Genomic DNA, 17,113 nt, shown 5'->3' with positions numbered 1-17,113 from the left:
GTCGCGGCATCACACGTTGCTAGAGCATATTGAAATGCCTTGGCATTTCTGGCGCAGAAAAAGACAAAAAGATGTTTCTGTATAAGGACAACTGGCACTGGACAACTGTCTCTGCACGTGAAGGACTGCTGTAACCGCCTGCCAGAGCTGCCAATGGGCCACTGCCACTTGGAGGATAAGATTCATGCACAAAATGTGATTCTAGGGGTATGAGGGGTATTTTTCACCCAACAAACTCATCATTACCCCTAGATATTTTATTTATTATATATGACACCTCATGGGAGAGAGAAGAGAGGAGGGTGAGCACACGCATAGAGCAGAAAAATCAGATTTTTCTTTTTTCTTTTTTTCTTTCTTCTTCCTTGGAATATTCCTCCATTGATAAAGCTCCAAGGAGTGGCAAGCTAGGCGCCGAAAGGAGCTAGCGAGCTAGGTGGTTCGTGGTGGCCGAGAGAAGACCTCCGGTGGCGTGTCGAATGCTTCTTCTCACTTTCCTTTTTGCTGCTATTTCTTTATATTATTTTGTGGGTTGTTGGAACGAATTTTCATGACTTTGTGTTTGGATATTTCGAACCCCACCATGAACTAACTTATTTGGTGGTGGTTGGTTGAATGGTTGTTTAAACTTTATTTTTAATGGTATATTTAAGTTTATTTTGGTTCTTTATTTGCTTTGCTTATGAATGCTTCACCATCTAGGCTTGTAAGAGGCATGGAAATGTCCATCTGTTAGATGAAGGTTAGGTATACCGAAGAATCCTAAACTAAAAATACTTGTAAGTATTCGGAAGAAACGCAAGATAAGATCCTCATAAGCAATGGGTTATGGTATTTTCAAGGGGCTTTGAACCGACCTAGGAATATTATAACTTAATCCCTTATATCTCGGAAGAGACTAGGATAGGATTTCAACGACTAAAAAGGGTGTCTTCATCAATAGAGTAGGCTGTCCAACATCGTTGAGTGAGAGCAGATGCCTTGGCATCCTATTCTGTTAGGTTCTTTTGAACACCTTAGGAAAGCCCTGTCGAGTAAGTAAAGACAAGATAACTTAGATATACTTGAGAAATAAGTTTAGCAACCTTAGACCAATCCTTACCATTCATTTCATTGGAAGCTTGTCACGTGATGATTATTTTCTTCTTATTTTATTTATCTTTTTATTTACTGTCTTTACCATTTCTCATTACCTCAACATTTCACCATACTCAACATTAAACATCCATCATTGCCACTGCATTTCCATTTGCTACACCATCACACCATCAATCCGCATCCACCAGCATACACATATCCATTGTCGTGACATTTGTATATATCAAGACTAACTATACTTAGATAGAATATTGCATTGCTTTGGTTAGACTTTTGTGATTTCACCCAATCCCTGTGGAGACGATACTCACTCATCATTATATTACTTGAGCGATTGTGTATACTTGCACACTAATTGCGTATATTTTATAGTACTCACATCACGCAACACTTTTCTTGGGCATATTGTTTCTACCGAGGGTATCTGGGTGGATCCGAGTAAAGTGGAAGCTATTCTGAACTGGAAGCAACCGAAGAACGTCTCATAAATTTGTAGTTTCTTGGGCTTAGTTGGTTATTACCATCATTTCGTTGAGGGGTTCTCCATTACTACAACTCCTCTAACGAAATTGGTAAGGAAATATGTTCCATTTGTCTGGTCTGAAGACCAACAAGCTAGCTTTGAGAAATTGAAGATTGTTTTAACTCAAGCTCTAATGTTGATTTAGCTTGAGTCTGAGAATGATTTTTTGTCTACAGTGATACTTATCACTCTGGATTAGGATGTGTTTTGATGTAATATGGGAAGGTTGTCGTATATGCATCACGTCAGCTAAAGTCGCATGAACACAACTATCCCACTCATGATATAGAGTTAGTTGATGTGGTTTTTGCTTCGAAGATCTGGAGACACTATCTCTATGGAGAAAAGTGTTATATCTATATCGATCATAAGAGTCTAAAGTATTTGCTTACTCAAAAAGAGTTGAATTTTACACATCTTCGCTAGTTGAAGCTTCTAAAGGACTATGATTATGAGATAGAGTATCATCCAGGAAAGGCTAATGTGGTGGTCGATGCCTTGAACTGTAAGGCGATATCCGATCTAAAAGCCTTGTTTTCCAATTTGAGTTTGTTTGATAATGGAAGTCTGTTAGCAGAATTACAAGTAAAACCCATTTTGATCGAGGAAATTTAGGCTAAACAGCTCTTAGATAGCTCCTTACTTCCCATGATTGGGCAGGTTGAGCAGGGAACGAGTTCAAAGTTAAGATGATGAGTTAAGATGGGATAAACTTAAGGAGGCTCATAGTAGCCCTTCTGCAATGCATCATGGTGGGGGCAAAATGTACAAGAATCTGAAGGAGCGATACTTTTGGAGTGGCATGAAGAAGGATGTTTCAGATTTTATGGCGAGGTGTCTGACTTGTCAACAGGTTAAGGTAGAGCACCAATATCCATTGGAACTGTTGCAGTCGATTAAGATTCCTAAGTGGAAGTGGGAGCGTATTATGATGGACTTCATTAACGGTCTTCCTCTGACTCCTTCCAAAAAGGATTATGTTTGGGAGATTGTAGATTGACTCACCATGTCAGCTCATTTTATTCCTGGTCAGGTTAATTATTCTTTAGACAAGTTGGCTAAATTGTATATCTTTAAGATCGTTAGACTCCATGGTGTTCCATTGTCCATCATATCTGAATGAGATCTGGAGTTTACTTCTATGTTCTGGAAAGCTTTGCACGAGGCTATGGGTACTCGTTTGAATTTCAGTACAACTTTTCACCCGCAGACTGATGGTCAGTCTGAGCAAGTGATTCAGGTGTTGGAGGATATTCTACGGGGTTGTGTGATTGACTTTCATGATAGTTGGGAAGATTTATTTCCTTTAGCCAAGTTCACTTACAATAACAGTTACCAGGCAAGTATTCAAATGGCACCATATAAGGCTCTGTATGGACGTCGATGTCATACTCCTATCCGTTGGACCGAGTTGTATGATAAAAAGACATTGGGTCTAGAGCTAGTTTGAAAGATTGAAGATATGTCACATTGATCTGTGATCACCTGAGAGAGGGGTTTGATAGGTAGAAATATTATGCAGATCAGCGATGGAAGGATATCGAGTTTGAAGTTGGGGGCCATGTCTTTCTGAAAGTATCTCTATGGGAGAAAGTGTTGAGATTTGGACGAAGGGTAAATTGAGCCATATATTTATTGGGTCATACCGTATTTTGAAGAAAGTTGGACTTGTTGCTTATCATCTTGAGTTGCCTCCCCATCTCAGTTGCATTCATGATGTTTTTCATGTATCCATGTTGAGGCTATATCGTCTAGATCCATGTCACATCATTCTAATTGATGACGTAGAGTTGATACATGATTTGTCTTATGAGGAGGATCCCGTTCAGATTTTAGATCGAGATCAGAGAGTTCTTCGGAATAGGTAAATTTCGATGGTTAAAGTTCAATGGAGTAATCATGGCCTCTCAGAAGCTACTTGGGAGACATTGGAGTCGATAGAAGTTCAATTTCGCATATATTTTCATCAGGTAAATTTCGAGGACAAAATTTCTTTTAAGGGGGAGAGTTGTCACACCCAACTTAGGGCCTAAAATTTTTCTTAAAATTCTTCTGATGACAAAATTAAAATTTTAACTAAATTCGGGGGGAAATGTAATTTAGATTAATTCAGATGCAAATTTAGAAAGTATAAAAAATTAGAGGACCTAGAGTGTAATTTTACTAATTTCCTTTTTAAGGACTATATAACTCCCAAATATGGAAAACTTCCTTATTTGAAAACCCTATTTTCTCTCTCTTCAAGTTTTCATATTTTAGTAAAGAAACTTCAATCGTCGTTTCGTCGCCAACCATTGCTTCGTTTTTGACACCTCCCGCACCATCATGTTTCTTGCGTCGTCCTGAGTCCACCGGTGTCCACTTTGTCTCAGTTATTGCTAGCGTGTGAGGCGTGAGAAAGGCTAAGTTTCCGATGTTTTGAAATCAAGTTCGCCGCCATTCACTGTTGTGAACCGATCTTGGTAAGTGCCTCAAAATACCTTAAAAAGTGCATAGGAATTTTTTCATAATTATTTAGACCCCCAAAGGCTATGCACGTGCCCCCACGCTCCGCCCCTGAGTGTAGGGAAGTTCCATTGCTTGGTGGATTGCTTGATAATAGGTTGACCCGACCTGACCCTCCTGTCCGAACCGAACCATGACCGACCCGACTCGAACTGAATCGATCAATCGTTGACAACTGTTGATCGTTGACCAACCATTAACCATTGACCGACGTTGAATTTTTTTGAAAACCTCCATCTTGACATTTTTCGACATCCTAAGTCTGACTCCACGATTTGTTTTGCAAAATTCTGACCCAAAAGCTCCGAATTGAGCCCGTTAATCCAAAAATGCTTTGTATTTTTAGCATTTTTGCTTTTTTATTTAAGATTTGATTATGGAATTGATTCGAGAATATATTTTTATGAAGGTACTAATGTTTCACTCGATCAAGGGTCGGTTAGATTCGATGCTTCCCATTCGTCAGATCCGCACGATCCGCATTCCTCGAGAGTTACTCGTAGGTATATGTAAATTATTTAAATAGGTATTATTATTATTCATATTAGGATTCCGATATGGATTTTATGATTCGTGGGATCTAGTGCTGCCACTGATCGTGATCGGCAGACTCAGTAATAGGCTTTCTTATCATACCACTCAGATTGATACAGGTGTGTTTCCTGATGGTGTTAGATTATGTTTTAAATTGTTCATCTGAACTGTTTTAGATTTATGATAATACTGAATATTTTTATGACACGATACCTGGTTTTCTAAATATTGTTTATATGATATTTGATTTATATGATATCTGATTTATTGTACATTTCTGACATGATCTATGATTTCTATATTTTGTATCTGATTTCTGAGTTGGAATATTTTCATGTTTTACTGAATTAAACTACCGTTTTCACTTTAATACAAACATGTTTATTATTGTTATTGGGATATTAGTGGAGGAAGTATCTCATGCCTAGTTTATGACTTGTAAGTACTTACCGTAGGTTCCTCGACTTTGTAATCAGTGTAAGTCCTTATCGCATGCTCCTAAGCTTTTTGCACAGGGTAACTCTTTACCACATGTCCTTATGCTATGTGTATAAGGCACTTACCGGGTGTACAGGTGGGTGTATGGTTCTGGGGAACCTACATATTATGGTGATCGGATGGGGGTAGTGTTCATAATTTTTTTAAACATGTTTGATAAACTGATTTTACTGAAGTATTTTATCTGTATGTTTTCATACATCGTAAGGAGAACACTGGGCTTTTTAGCTCAATTTGTAAATTTTAACATTTTCAGATAGTAGCAGACCGTACACTAGCAAACTTGGCATCAGGAGGACCGACTACTCTTATTTTTGTACCATTGTATACCTCTATATACATTTTGTTATACTTGGTGACACTTGTTTTTGCTTTCGTCTCGATATATCTGTACTATTGGTATTTTGCTATGTATATGTTTTATACGGTTTTTCTTATACATGCATATGTTAATATATGGACGTTTATCTTATGAACTTTTCTTATTACTAATTTCATATTATATTGTATATGGATTTGAACGTTATTTAAATATGAAAGGAAATTTCTAAATAAGATATGTACCCACCTATAATTGGGCATAACGTATAGGCCGGATCTAGGGGGTTACATTGTTTTTTTGCTACCACAGCACATCACCGACAACATGATCACTTGCGTCACACATTAACTCAAAAGAAAAGTTCCAGTCGGTGAGACTACAATAGGAACATTTATCAACTTCAGTTTGATTATTTCAAATGACTCAAGGGCTTCATCGTCAAAGATAAATTTATCATCAATAAAATAGATAATTAATAGAAGAAAATTTAAATTTCAAAATAAATGTGTTCACTCTCGAATACACGTAATCCGTCACTAGGAAGGGTCTTTAGGTTTGATTTATATGATGGATCGAGTGCGATTACAATTTTCATCCCTCTTTGGATAACATCTTCAATGTAAAGTTCATCGTTTATGTACCTACATATTATCTTGATTTTAATTCTATGACGCTCAATTATTCTACTACTGTTATTGGTGCTCGAATCAGTGATCTCTAAAAACAATAATAATTCATTTAACTACTGAGGTAAATTGATTCGTGTACTTATTAATTCTTTCAAAACATATCATATCAAAATTAAAACATTTTTTGTGTTTATTAAATGTAACATGTTTGTATTTTTCTTTGAAAAATAATTTTCCAAAGTTGCCATGGACCTTGTTTATCGATTGACGCTTTTTTCTTTAGGTTAAATTTTTGACACTCCATCTCTAGTTTTCTTAACACCCCTATTTAATATCATATTAAATGTATTCACTACAAGAAAATTATTTTTAATGACACACGAACAATGACACATTTATGATTTACAAAAAATGTATCATAAAAAAATATCATATTTTTAAAAATCTAAATGATTTATGACTACAGTAGTGTGTATCATATTTAATAGTCATAATCCAAAATATTTAAAAACCGCAACGCAGATGAAGGAGTCAAAATTTAAGGGTTTATGCATGTATTCCTCTTTCTCTATTCCACCATTCAATTTGGGTTTGTTCCATCGTCTCTGTATGAAAGTCGACAGCATAATTGGTCGGAAAGGTGAAGTCATCAAGAAGATGTGCGAGGAAACCAGCGCCCGTATCCGCGTTCTTGATTGTGCTGTTGGGACTCCCGATTGTATTGTAACTCTAAACCCTAATTTCTTTTTGAGTTAATAATTTCACAGTTGTCGATTCTTTGGGTCTGGCATTTTCTTTCTCTAGTTGATATTTGCTCTGGAAAGAAAAGAAGAAAAAGAAAGAGTAAAGAGTAAAATACGATAAATTTTAACTCTAATTAATCTATATCGATGTAAATCATGCATCTTTTGATTCAAGGGATTTCATTTTCAAACGAAGAATGCTTTAAAAGTAACAACCGAGTTTAATTTGATATTTGTCCGTTACGAGATTTATATAAATTTAGTAACACCTGTTGTATATTAGTCAAAGTTTTGACTTCTTGATCAAATGACAAATACTTTGTTCCTTTGTTTTCGAAAGAAAAATAAGGGGGACTTAAGCAAATTTATGTCAATAGATATGTCTGGGCCACAAATTTGGAGTTTTTCCTACTGATTATTCTTTGATTTCTAGAGTTAAGTTATAGTTTTCTGATTGCCCTTTACTGGTTCCTTAATTAATTGGGTTTTCTTGTAGATGATAATATCTGGAAAAGAAGAACCAGAGGCACCTCTTTCCCCTGCAATGGATGCTACTATAAGAGTTTTCAAACGTGTACATGGATTGCAGGAAAATGATGCTGATGCTAAAGCAGCTGGAGCTACATTTTGTTCTATCCGGTTGTTGGCGGCATCTACTCAAGCAATCAGTTTAATTGGAAAGCAATGCTCCTTGATCAAGTCATTATACGAGAGCACTGGTGCATCTGTCAGGGTATTGTCAAGCGGTATTTTTTTTTACAATTTAGAATATTGGTTTATTCATGAGAGGTCGGGTTCCCTTATTGCTCATTTATGCATTTAGGTTTCGGTTGGTGCACAGGAATTTGAATTGATGGATGAAATGTCTTCATTTTGTAACTTTAATTCTCTAATCCCATTTTATGTAAGTTTTTCTGATGGGATTATGCATCCTTTCCACCTATCCATAGGGTCCTTTAATCCTATTTATATAGAGGATAAATCTAACTGATTGTTCTATGATCCCCAAATTAAAAGGCTCATTTTTTTTTTTATAAATATGGACATTACATTAGAAGTTATCCTCTCCATTCCTATGCTATGCATGAAATGAACCACAAACCAATGAAGTTGTGGCTAATTTCTGCATGGCTCTGTTCAGTAAATGGATAAAATATTGAAATTCTGTGCTTCTTTCTTGATTATTTCATGTGTGCACATCTATGCGCATTATTTGCATACTTCATTTTTTTAATTTTGGGGGTATTTTACATGCTTAGGCTGGGGGATCTTTTTTGGAAGAGATTATTATTAAACTCTGCTGAATGTGCCCCTTCCAAAAATTAATAAAGATTTAGAGAACTTAAAGGTGCCTTTTTTTTTACTTGCACGTCTTCTAAAACCTGCCTTTTGTTTGTTGTATTATGGTTATTCTTCTTCTATTTCAAAAAGAAGGGTAGATAGTTTTTAATTTGGAAGTCCATTTCTTTTCTGACAAGTCATTTAGGAAGCTTGTACCTTAATACTGAAATAGAACTTTTGTCAATTATGAAATAGAACTTTTATTTGTGCCTGCTTCCATCCCTGTAAATTTAAGGTCTTACCTCCTTGATGGGGCACAAAGTTTTCAAATCTGCATAGCTTAAAATTCACGTTTCCAAGAGTGAAATAAGATGTATTCTAAATGGCTGATCTTATGCTGAGTTTTGTCACATTAAAGAATCAATAAGTGTATACCTTAGGGTGCAATATAAAACCCTCAAAATATTGGTGTTATTGTATGCTTCAATGCTTTGATAGTTCATCTGAATTTTGCTATTGTTTTAACTCGAACTGTTGTGATTGCATAGTTCTGGATACATGAGCGTTTTTTCCTTGCTTGTAAATGATGCTTTGCAATACGAAAACGAAAAGTAAATAAATTTTGTTGGTTCCTTTGATTATTTTGACAATCATAGTTATATAAACTTACAATAAATCCAAGCTTTTGTATCTTATTTTTTGTTCAAAAAGTGCCCTATAAATCATAGTTTTAGGGATTCTGTAAAGTTTATGGTGAACATGGTACTGTTTTTGCCGAGGAAACTCCACCTTATGTGGTAGCAGATGAGAGGATTGTGGAGTTGCAGGGGGAAGCCCTGAAGGTTCTTAAAGCTCCTGAAGCTGTGGTGGGGCACCTGAGGAAATTTTTGGTTGATCAAATTGTTCTTCCTCTCTTTGAAAAGACAGTAGTAAGTATGTTTTCGACTGAACTGTTGTTATGTATCCTTCAACTGTTTCATGTTAAGCGGTGCTATCAATGGTTGCAGCACAATGCGGTAGTCACTCAAGAGCTTCAAGCAGAGACAAGGGATGAAAGGTCATCTCTACATACTGTTTCTCAAGGTGGAATTGGAGTCGATCTTCCTCTTACTGCGAGGAGAGACTTTTTGTTCCTTGAACATGAAAAACAATTTGAGTCACAAATCCCATCTTCTGGAATTCCATTCTATGGACAGGATCTTCCACATTCGATAGTACATTCTAGTTCAGGGCTTCATCGATCTGCTGTTCCTATAGTTACTCAGGTTTGTTTGTGTGCACTTATTATTACTATTCTTAATTCCTCTTCCCAAATGAGAAATAGTGAAGTGAAATTAGAGATTATAATGGAGAACAAGGAAGAGAAAGGGGGCATATGTAGATAATATTGAAAATTAGATGCAGAAATAGGAATAAGAAGGGATAGAAATGAAGGGGACCAATGAGAGGGAAATGTCATGTATATAAATACATCACTGAAAATTAGTGGTCAGAACATAAATAGAATAAGAGGGGAGAGAAATGAAGGCAACCAATGAGAATGAAGTATTTATATACACAAGCATAAAAACTATACATAAAATATAAATCCCCATGGTGATTCTCCATGAAATTAGTATTATTTTAGTTATTAGTTAATTAGAAAAGGCGAGTAGAAAATCATTTCGAGCCTTATCGTAGGTCATTGGTGCCCTGCATGGTTTACATCACTGCTGCTTGGGTCAAAAATTTTGAATGTAGCAATTTTTATCTTTATGACAATGCTCATCTTATATACATTTAAGTTGGCTCAGAGATTTGGCAATGATATTTTTTAGTTTAAATTAGGCTTTTGAAGTGGAACTTTCTTATGTTTGCCTAGACTTTGGTATATGTATGTATAATTGTATATACTTGGCTACTGTATCATTATTTCTCTTATTGCATTTCTCAACCAGATTGTTCAAACCATGCAAAAACCATTTTCTTATGCTGATGATTTTTTGGTTAATGCAGGAGTTCATAAGCATTCAGCAAGATCCAATTAGAAGGAGAAACTATAGAGACACGAGTTATAGGTCCCCTTTTTCGCAGTTGGGCAGCAACATTTCTTCGCTTTCATCCCAAACCTACGGCGGATACGGAGGATCTTCTAGTGTAAGTGGCTACTCTACTTTTAGGCTTTAAGAGAATCATCGTTTACCTTATTAGAATTTCAGTCTCTTTTGTTGGAATGAATTTGTCTGGATGTTTCTCTGTTTGGGGTTGACAATTGGGTGGAGTGGGGCGGTGGGATTGACATCGGAGTGGGGTGGGGCGGAGTGGGTGAGTAGTGCAGACTTGGGTTAAGTTTCAGAAAACGTAATATATAGCTTATATGTAAAAATTTTAGATCACATTAATGCTTTCTTCATAACATTTGATGTTAATGGGAGATTAGGAGAAGAATTATGTCTTCATTACAGCTATAAATGAGTTGCGTCGAGCTTGACTCGACTCAAAAACTTTAAAAATAAGCTCGAATCGATTGTAAAACTTGTGAGCTTAAAATTGTAAAGTTTAAATCAAACGCAATACAAAATTTGAAGTTTGACTCGACTTGAAAGCTCATGAGCTTAAAATTTTCAAGCTCCACTCAAAATAACAAATTAAAACTCAACTGGAACTCGAATCCGAAATTTAAATACATGAAAGTCTTGTACTTTATTTTAAAAAAATAATATATAAATGTTAATATTATTAATAATTTAATTTAAAAAAATCTAAAATTCCAATATATTAGTGTTTTTGAGTAGCTCACAAGCTTTTCGAGTCGAGTATCAAGTAGTTTGTTTCGACTTGTTAAGAATTCGAGTCGAGTTCATTTGATTCGAGTGTTGATCGAGTTTTGATCTAGTCGATATGATTACAATATTTTTTTATAACTTAATGGATTGCTTATATATAATATGATATATATATTTAGTATTATGAGGCATTAAATGTGATTTAGTTTAATCTACAATATATATATATATATAAATATAATTTACGACATACAATCACGACACACGAATGTGTGTCATTTTTTTAATGATGTGTGCTTCAATGACGCGTAATGTAAGTCATAAATGCATGTCATAAATTTATGACACACAAATGTGTGTCATCTTCATTTATGACGGGGGCTTCAATGGCGCGTCATAAATGCGCGTCATAAATGCGTGTCATAAATGCGCGTCATAGATTTATGACACACAATTACGTGTCATCTAAGATTTATGACGGTGGTTTCAATGACGTGCATTTATATATCATATGCACCCATAGATGACGCGCAATGCGCGTCATTAAAGGGGTTTTTTCTAGTAGTGATTTCACTTTTTTTTATTTTCGTTTATTTTTCTTATCATTTTTTATTTTTATTTTTATCTTTTTAAACCATATTTTTATGATTATATAGGAATAACAAACCAGTTAATACAGTAATAATATCTTAAACTACTAATATTTCATTTTAAATGTGTAAATGTTATTGTTTTTAAAAAATGAGCTCATTTTAATATATGGATGGAAAATTTTGAGGGTTTTTATCCAAAAATTATTTAATATTAAAATATTACCAATCAGGCATCAATTCCCCAAATTTTACTAATCTAATAACTTTTTCGACATAGAGAGAATAAAGCACGTTACGTGAAACGCGACTTGCACACGTGAAGGGAAGGTGAGTTGCAGGGAGCGCCTTCCATGGGTTTTGGTTGAACTGACGCCATAGTAGATTATGTAGGATGCGTCTTTGAAGGCGCATTTCGGGACACACGCCTTTTAATTCTAGATATGGTTTAAGGTTTTTTGTTTAGTTTTTTTGGTAAAAGTGGATTAGGGTTAGAGTCTTTTAATATTGAAATGGTTTAAGGTTTAAGTGATTTTAGGATTTTTTAAAAGGTTTAGGGTTTTTAAGTGGTTATGGTATGTTAAAATTATATTAGGGCTTTTTAGGGTTTAAGGCTAGATAAAAATTAAAATATTGATTGTGAGAAATAAACATTAAACTGAAAATAATGAATTTTAAACATTAAATTGAAAAATATATAAGAAAACAACATCTTTTAAAATAAACAATCTCAAATGACATTAATTGAAGGTAAAAGAAAACAAAATAACACAAACTGGGATTTTAGAAACTACAATTACATGATTGATGGTCAACGGTTAAGTGATGATAAAAGAGATGAATATTTTTTCCTAATGTGGCCTAGGTTTCTACAATGCTCACATCTTTTGTTTTCTTTTGACGTATCTCGAATATCTGTATCACAATGAATTCGAGTGGATTTTGGATGACATGCCTCCCTTAGTAAGAATGAATCTGATACAATCGTAAGCCAAGTTGAATCTCATATGGGCCTTTCTCATTACATATGGTGGGAACTCAAATCTGTATACCTTGAATACTTTTAAAAATTGATAAATGGGATCCACAACACGTTTATAGTTTTGAAGGGAATATGAGCAAGTTGTTATGACATAGGAGTATATATACTTCAAAGCTTAAAAACCCTACAGTCATACCACCTTTCTTATATATTAACTTTGAAAAAGTTAGATTCAATCCCTTGAAGAGGTCATGGCATTTCTGTGACACGAAATAATTCATGGGTTCTAGAAAAATTTGTTACCACCATTCTATTTGATGCAACAACTTTTTTCTATAGATCTGCTACTAATCTTGGGTGATAAACATGACCATTTTACATCCAAGTTAGAGCTTGTCCTCCGAGCTAGGAAAAAAAGGCTCTCCAATGAAAATATGTCATTTTAACCAAAGCAATTACTAATCTTTGGTGGTAAAATGACATGCCTCAACCAAGCTGGTTGTCATATGTTCATATTTGTATCCACCATCATATACATTTGTCCATGTTTCTTTGTTGATGCAGCTGGTGTAATTGTATCTGTGCTTATTTTTTCCTCGCAACTCTTAAAGCATGGACTCAAACCTTTGAGGTAATAGTTCGTAACCTAAGCATCATATGTAGTACTTACTGTTAAGTTCCCATAAAAAATGAAAATGATTGATAAATGAAATTAGGCATAATAACATATCCATGAGCACAAGTAATTGGTGTTTATCATTCTTCTTAAATTTTCCATGATAGCTTGCAACAATATGTCAGATACAATACCGCTGTTGGACATGAGGTGTTTTCACATTGGACCCAAAGAGTTTATTTTTGCTTTGATCTCAACTTCGTGGTCTGAAATGATGCATATGTTATCCCTCGTGACAACATGTAAGCATAAGTTTTTGAGGAAAAAAACCCAAGAATCTATATCTTTTCCATCAACAAGGGTAAAAGCAACTAGAAGAATGTTGCGATTATCATCTTGGACAACTGCTAAAAATAAAACTTGCCTATATTTTCCATATAAGAATGTCCTATCAATTTAGACCAGTCTTGTAGATTTCACAGCATTAATGCACTACGGGTAAGTCCAAAAAAGACAGTAGAATTGGCATCTATCGCGAAGCATTCGATCATTGTGGTATGCATGGCGAGTTTCAAAGTCAACTATTGTCTTAGAAGTTAGTCTGTGCACTATGTTAAACCAACTTGGTAGTTCGTTTAAAATGAATCCAACTCGTCGTGTAGTTTTATAATGACATTTTGTTTTGCCTTCCATGCTTTCTTATAGGAGACGGTGTACCCATATTGTGATTGTATAACTAAAATTACCAGCGCAATAGCTATGTGATAGCTTGTTTAGCATGATGGCTTGGAAAATAATACTAAAGTCCATGTTGAGATGGTCCTAGTTGATCCCTTTATCTCAGCATGTATGAGGATCATTGTATATTGTTAGTTCTCATATGTTGTTCTTTATCTATCTCTTTGATACACAAACCATCCAGTTGCATCCGTTATCATGTTGGACGTAGTGGCAGGCATACTTTTTTGTGGTGGATCAGTCGACTATGAAGTGAACAGAATTATAAATATTGTAATTCTTAATTACAATCATTGCTTCTTCTTCGGACGGAAATTACATTCTAATATATAACTCATCATCATTGACTGATGAGTTAAATCCATAGTTACCTACAATAGGTATATCCAAAAATCATGGCTCATACATTACATCATATTCAACTTTATACATGTGTGATGGAGGTTTGATTTGTACGTATTTATGGAAACTTCATCTGCATCATCATCGGATTACATGTTGAATTACGGTGATTCAGGCTCAATGAATAGTCCAGTCCCAACATAATCCACACCTGACTCATGAAGAGGTTCTTCTGGTGGAGATAAGGGTTCACATGTGATGTCAATATTTAGGTCGAACAAGTTGGTAGTTGAATGCCTTCCCATTGAACTTAAATGTATCATATAGGTTTTGAATTGAGTGTTATATCAAAGGCATCTTCATATTGAGGTCAAATAAGTTCGTAGTTGAATGCCTCCCCTTAGAACTTAAAGGCGTCGTGTCAAATGGGTATTGAACATATTGTTGTGTTGAATGCATCTCCATATTTAGGTCAAAGAAATTAGTAGATGAATGTCTTCCCCTTAAATTGGAAGGGATATTTCCATATGGATTGTTCGTGAAGCCATCTTAGTAGAGATCGTAACAAGGTGTTGATGAATGTCTCCCCATTGAACTTGATGGAATGGTACCAGGACGTGGATTTGCCATTAACAATGTAAAATCATTACACATTACTTGAGTTGGGCTGTCAACTTGATCAACTTGTTGAGGCAACCCATAGTGAGAGTAGAATGACATACCACGAACTACATACACTTCAACAAATATGGCATACATTTCTGTAAGAGAGTCTGGATTTTAATTTTAAGCATCAACCATCATAACAACATCATCATTTTTGGAGAGATTGAACATTGTATGTTTCAATGGAAATAGTTCAGTCAAAAATTTGTACTGAAGTGAAGACAGGCTCCTAGTACTTGCAACACGAGCCTTCCTTTAAATTTTTATGATTAGCTCCTCAAGAGTGATGTTTCTCTTAAAGGATGAGGTGATATAATGATTTGATTTGAACAAAACACTGGCTTTTTTTCCCTAATTTATCTATAATATTAAACTACAGTCGAAAAATGCCTCATTTTTTTGTGTTTGAGATATGTAGTGTTTGAAATTTTTGGTGTTGAGTCTTAAATTTGCGAAAAAGAAAAGGAAAAGTGTTTCCCATAGAACAAGCCTTTCCTTTTTTTGTCAGATATTTTATGAGAAAAGAAAAGTGCTTCCCCTAGAACGCGCATTTCCTTTTGTTTAATTTTATCTGGAAATCTCAGTCCATTATGTTGAGATATCTATAGGCAGTAGGGGAATTATTCCCGTCAGACCGATATAATGTTTGATGGGATAAGACATTATGACATGACAGAGATTCTTTGAGAAAAGGAAAAGCGCTTCCCCTAGAACATGCCTTTCCTTTTTGTCAATTTTATCTATAAGTCTCAGTCCATTATGTTGAGATATTTGTAGGGGAATTGTTCCCATCAGAATGATATAATGTTTGATGCGATGAGAAACTATGATATGGTAGAGATTCCCAGAGAAAAGGAAAAATGCTTCCCCTGAATTGCGTCTTTCCTTTTTTGTCAGTCAATTATCCGAAAGTCTCAATCTATTATGTTGAGATATTTGTAGGCAGTAGGGGAACTGTTCCCGTCAAACCAAAGTAATGTTTGATGGGATGAGACATTATGACATGGAAAAAGTTCTCTAAGAAAAGGAAAAGTGTTTCCCCTGGAACATGCCTTTCCTTTTTGTCAATCAATTATGTTGAAGTTATGATGTTTGTAGTTGATGAACTATATATATGAATGAAGCAAGTGGTACTCACATAAGCATTATTGTCTATCATTTTAGTATCATATCTATCATTTTCAATGGTAGTTAAATATTCATTATCTTATCTCCCAAATGATAAATTAGTAGAGATTTTACGTTGCGCTACTTTTAATTATGTTGAGGATCTCCTCAACCTTCGTTTAACTTGATAGGACTTTTGCTTGGCTTCAAATTATAGATTTATATTTGCTAAATGTTCGACTTCATCAGTATGGCTTGAAACCATTGGATTGTTCTGAATGGTTGCTCTTATGAAAGGCTTATATTTCTAGAAATCCAGATGCATTATTTAGGGAAGGTATAATTGAGTTTTCTTCCAAGTACTGTGTCAATGTTGAAGTTGGTTGTCATATCGTGAAACAAGCGTTTACCATGGGTGTCATCGAAGCAACTTATAAGTTAGGTATACGATTACTTCACATAAAAGAGGTTGCAAGAAGGATGTCAACTGTTATATACTCTTTATCCAATGCATCAAAAGATGAAACAAAAACAGCTTACCCATTGTAGAAGCATCATTATATCTGTTATTGCTTAAAAAAATTAGTTTCATTCATCGAAAAGATTCCACAAACATATTGCTTATGTGATGACATGTTTAAATGTTGCTTCTACTATTTCTGGAATCTTGAAAGCAATATTATAATGAATTTTGTTTGTAGTAGGACAAATTAAATTCAATATGGTATTGTAATAGATTTTGATTGAAAAAATAATGAAACATAAACATTACATTAAATAATAAACCATTTAACATGACATTAAGGATATTAGAACAAGTTAAAATAAACATTACATTATAGAACAAACCATAAATAGAGACATACAACTTTTCTTATTGATGTTTCAATCTCAATTACATTGGACCATGCTTCCAAGTCTTCATCATCTATCTCTATTTGCCCAAACTCATTTTTCTTAGTTTGTTGGATATTTGAACTTGAAGCAGCATCCTCAACATCATCAAACTCTACAAACAAATCCACATGAGATACAGAATGAGAATAGTATGTCTCAATCATACCAGAAAGATTGACATCATCGCTTAAAGAAAACCACTTGGATGATAGTGGTAGTCTAAAATATAACGAAGATATTCTTCTTTTCCTTCCGAGTTGAATCTTTCTTTCTATTT

At 34.7% G+C, this 17,113-nt stretch overlaps 1 protein-coding gene across 1 annotated transcript; it reads left to right on the top strand.

Annotated features, from left to right (window-relative positions):
- The first annotated feature begins 6,631 nt into the window (after positions 1-6,631).
- Positions 6,632-10,299, top strand: LOC120139356 (RNA-binding KH domain-containing protein PEPPER-like). Its single transcript, XM_039154603.1, has 5 exons — positions 6,632-6,832; positions 7,349-7,585; positions 8,868-9,059; positions 9,141-9,398; positions 10,129-10,299. The coding sequence occupies exons 1-5, from the start codon at positions 6,632-6,634 to the stop codon at positions 10,297-10,299; spliced, it is 1,059 nt and encodes a 352-aa protein (XP_039010534.1).
- Positions 10,300-17,113: the final 6,814 nt, after the last annotated feature.

Source organism: Hibiscus syriacus, unplaced genomic scaffold (assembly GCF_006381635.1).
Source record: "Hibiscus syriacus cultivar Baekdansim isolate YM2019G1 unplaced genomic scaffold, ASM638163v2 tig00110744_pilon, whole genome shotgun sequence".
Taxonomy (NCBI): Eukaryota; Viridiplantae; Streptophyta; class Magnoliopsida; order Malvales; family Malvaceae; genus Hibiscus; species Hibiscus syriacus.
This window is presented reverse-complemented; position numbering and strand designations above follow the sequence as displayed.

Excerpts from the sequence above, each read along its gene's own strand:
- LOC120139356 (XM_039154603.1), top strand. The coding sequence starts at position 6,632 with ATGAAGGAGTCAAAATTTAAGGGTTTATGCATGTATTCCTCTTTCTCT. Across the intron at positions 9,060-9,140 it reads TTCCTCTCTTTGAAAAGACA|CACAATGCGGTAGTCACTCA; the intron begins GTAGTAAGTATG and ends CAATGGTTGCAG. Across the intron at positions 9,399-10,128 it reads CTGTTCCTATAGTTACTCAG|GAGTTCATAAGCATTCAGCA; the intron begins GTTTGTTTGTGT and ends TGGTTAATGCAG.